Source organism: Palaemon carinicauda, chromosome 15, assembly GCF_036898095.1.
Source record: "Palaemon carinicauda isolate YSFRI2023 chromosome 15, ASM3689809v2, whole genome shotgun sequence".
Lineage (NCBI taxonomy): Eukaryota > Metazoa > Arthropoda > Malacostraca > Decapoda > Palaemonidae > Palaemon > Palaemon carinicauda.
In genome coordinates, this window is record NC_090739.1 from 67,302,577 (window position 1) to 67,305,177 (window position 2,601).

At 29.4% G+C, this 2,601-nt stretch overlaps 1 protein-coding gene across 1 annotated transcript in view; it reads left to right on the forward strand.

Moving 5' to 3' along the window:
* Positions 1 to 440: 440 nt before the first annotated feature.
* The window catches only part of LOC137654304 (uncharacterized), a 10,241-nt gene continuing 8,080 nt past the window's right edge, over positions 441 to 2,601 (forward strand). Inside the window, exon 1 of the mRNA XM_068387931.1 lies at positions 441 to 597. Within this exon, the coding sequence (XP_068244032.1) occupies positions 502 to 597 (96 nt within the window). The 5' untranslated portion in view covers positions 441 to 501. The remainder of the gene's footprint in view (positions 598 to 2,601) is intronic.

The following is a 2,601-nucleotide window of genomic DNA, read 5'->3' on the forward strand; positions in this document are numbered from 1 at the left end:
CTCCCGAGAGGCATCAGATACTTACAACAAGAATCTCTTCTTATCACAAGTTTAATCTGATCCCGCAATAATTATGTAAACTTCATCATCAAAATGATTAAGCAGTTTGGTGGGTAATAACGTATTTATAGAAAGGCTTTTAGTTATGATTAGATATTTCAGCTAAGCATACAAATATACTCGTACATACCCATGTCTATGCAACTACTTGTACATGGGCCATTATCATTCGTAATGTCTAATTCGCCAAAATGAAAATTCAGAAATATTAATGAAAAAAGTTGTTTTTAATATCTTTCAAATTTATTTCAATAGGTAAAATTACTACTTGTAAGGTCTTACAAGTCACAATCAACTCATAAAGCATAAAAAATAATCCAAGTACTATGAAAATAACCGTTTATCATTCGTGATAAGATATGCTCATCAACGGGGTATCATAGCTTGACTCAACACTCAGCGCCCGCAGTCGTCTCTTTCAATCCCCGTGAGAAGACGGAGATGTCCGGCGATGCAGTGAGACTTCGCGAGGCGACTCGGGAAGATGTCGACAAAATCACGACTCGATTGAAGAATTACCTGCCTGAGTCTTCCCTGGTGAGTTTCTTTTTAACGTCAGAAGTATTCTTTCTTGTATAGATTTTCTTTTGTGTGTTACCTCATAATTCAGTTGTTGATATTATTTCCTTTTCTTCTACATAGATTCAATAAAAGATATCGATGTCTCTGATATTGTTTTATATCTGGCTATTTGGTTGTTTATGGGAGAAAATTATTTATATTACTGATATCATAGTTATGTAAGACACTAGCAAATTCTTACACATATATATAGTCACACACACACGTATATATACGGTATATATATATATATATATATATATATATATATATATATATATATATATATATATATATATATATATATATATATATATATTTATGCGCATATGCATGTCCCTGTGAATTGGTTTTGCATACGAATGTATATATACACATATACATACATATATATATATATATATATATATATATATATATATATACATATACATATATATATATACATATATATATATATGTATATATATATATATATATATATATATATATAATATTTATATATATATATATATATATATATATATATATATATATACAGTATATATGTATATAGATTAATATATATATATGTATATATATATAAATATATGTATATATACATATACGTATATGCATATATATATATATATATATATATATATATATATATATATATATATTATATATATATATATATATATGTATATATATTATATATATATATATATATATATGTGTGTGTGTGTGTGTATATATATGCATTATTATTAATAGCTTAGCAAAAACAGTAGTTGGAAAAGCAAGATGCTTTAAGCCCAAGGGCTCCAACAGGATAAAATAGCCTGGTAAGGAAAGGAAATAAGGAAATAATTAAACGATATGAGAAATAATGAACAATTAAAATAAAACATTTTAAAAACAGTAAAAACATCAAAACAGATATTTCATGTATAAACTATGAAAAGACGTATGTCAGACTGTTCAACATAAAAACATTTGCTGAAATTTTGATCTTTTGAAGTTCAATCGATTCAACTACCCGATTAGTAAGATCATTCCACAACTTGGTCACAGCTGGAATAAAACTTCCAGAATACTCTGTAGTATTAAGCCTCATGATGGAGGCGTGAATATTAGAATTAACTGCATGCCTAGTATTACGAACAAGATGAAACTGTTCGGGAAGATCTGAATATAAAGGACGATCAGAATTAAGGAAAATATCATGCAACATAAATAATGAGCTAATTGAACGATGGTGCCAGAGATTAATATTTAGATCAGGAAAAAGAAAATTGTTAAACCGTAAGTTCCTGTCCAACAAATTAAAATGAAAATCAGCAGCAGCTGAAAACAAAACAGGAGAACAGTACTCGAAATAATGTAGAGTGAAAGAATTAAAACACTTCTTCAGAATAGATTGATCAGCGAAAATCTTGAAAAGACTTTCGCAAAAAGCCAATTTTTTGTGCAATGGAAGAAGGCATCGACCTAATGCGTTTCTTAAAAGTAAATACTCTGTCGAGAATGATACTTATAATTTTAATAGAGCCATACAGAGTTAAAGAAACATTATCAATGCTGAGATCCGGATGTTGAGGAGCCAATTTCCTTGACCTAATTACGATCATACTTTGAGTTTTGTTAGGATTCAGCTTCATGCCCCATAATTTTCACCAAGCGCTAATTCAACCTAGATCTCTATTAAGGGATTCAGCAACCCAATATCTCCATTCAAGAAATGGAATTGATGCAAAGAGTGTAGCATCATCTTCTTATGCAACAAGCTTGTTTTCTAGGCAAAGCCACATGTCATGTGTATTTTGTATGAAAAGTAATGGGGCCAAGAACACTACCCTGTGGAATGCAAGATATCACATTCCTATATTCACTATGGTGCCCATCAACAACTCTTTCAGATCTATTGCTTCAAAATTCAATAATAATGCTAAGAAACAAACCACCATCTCCCAACTAGTTTAGAATGAAAACAAGGGC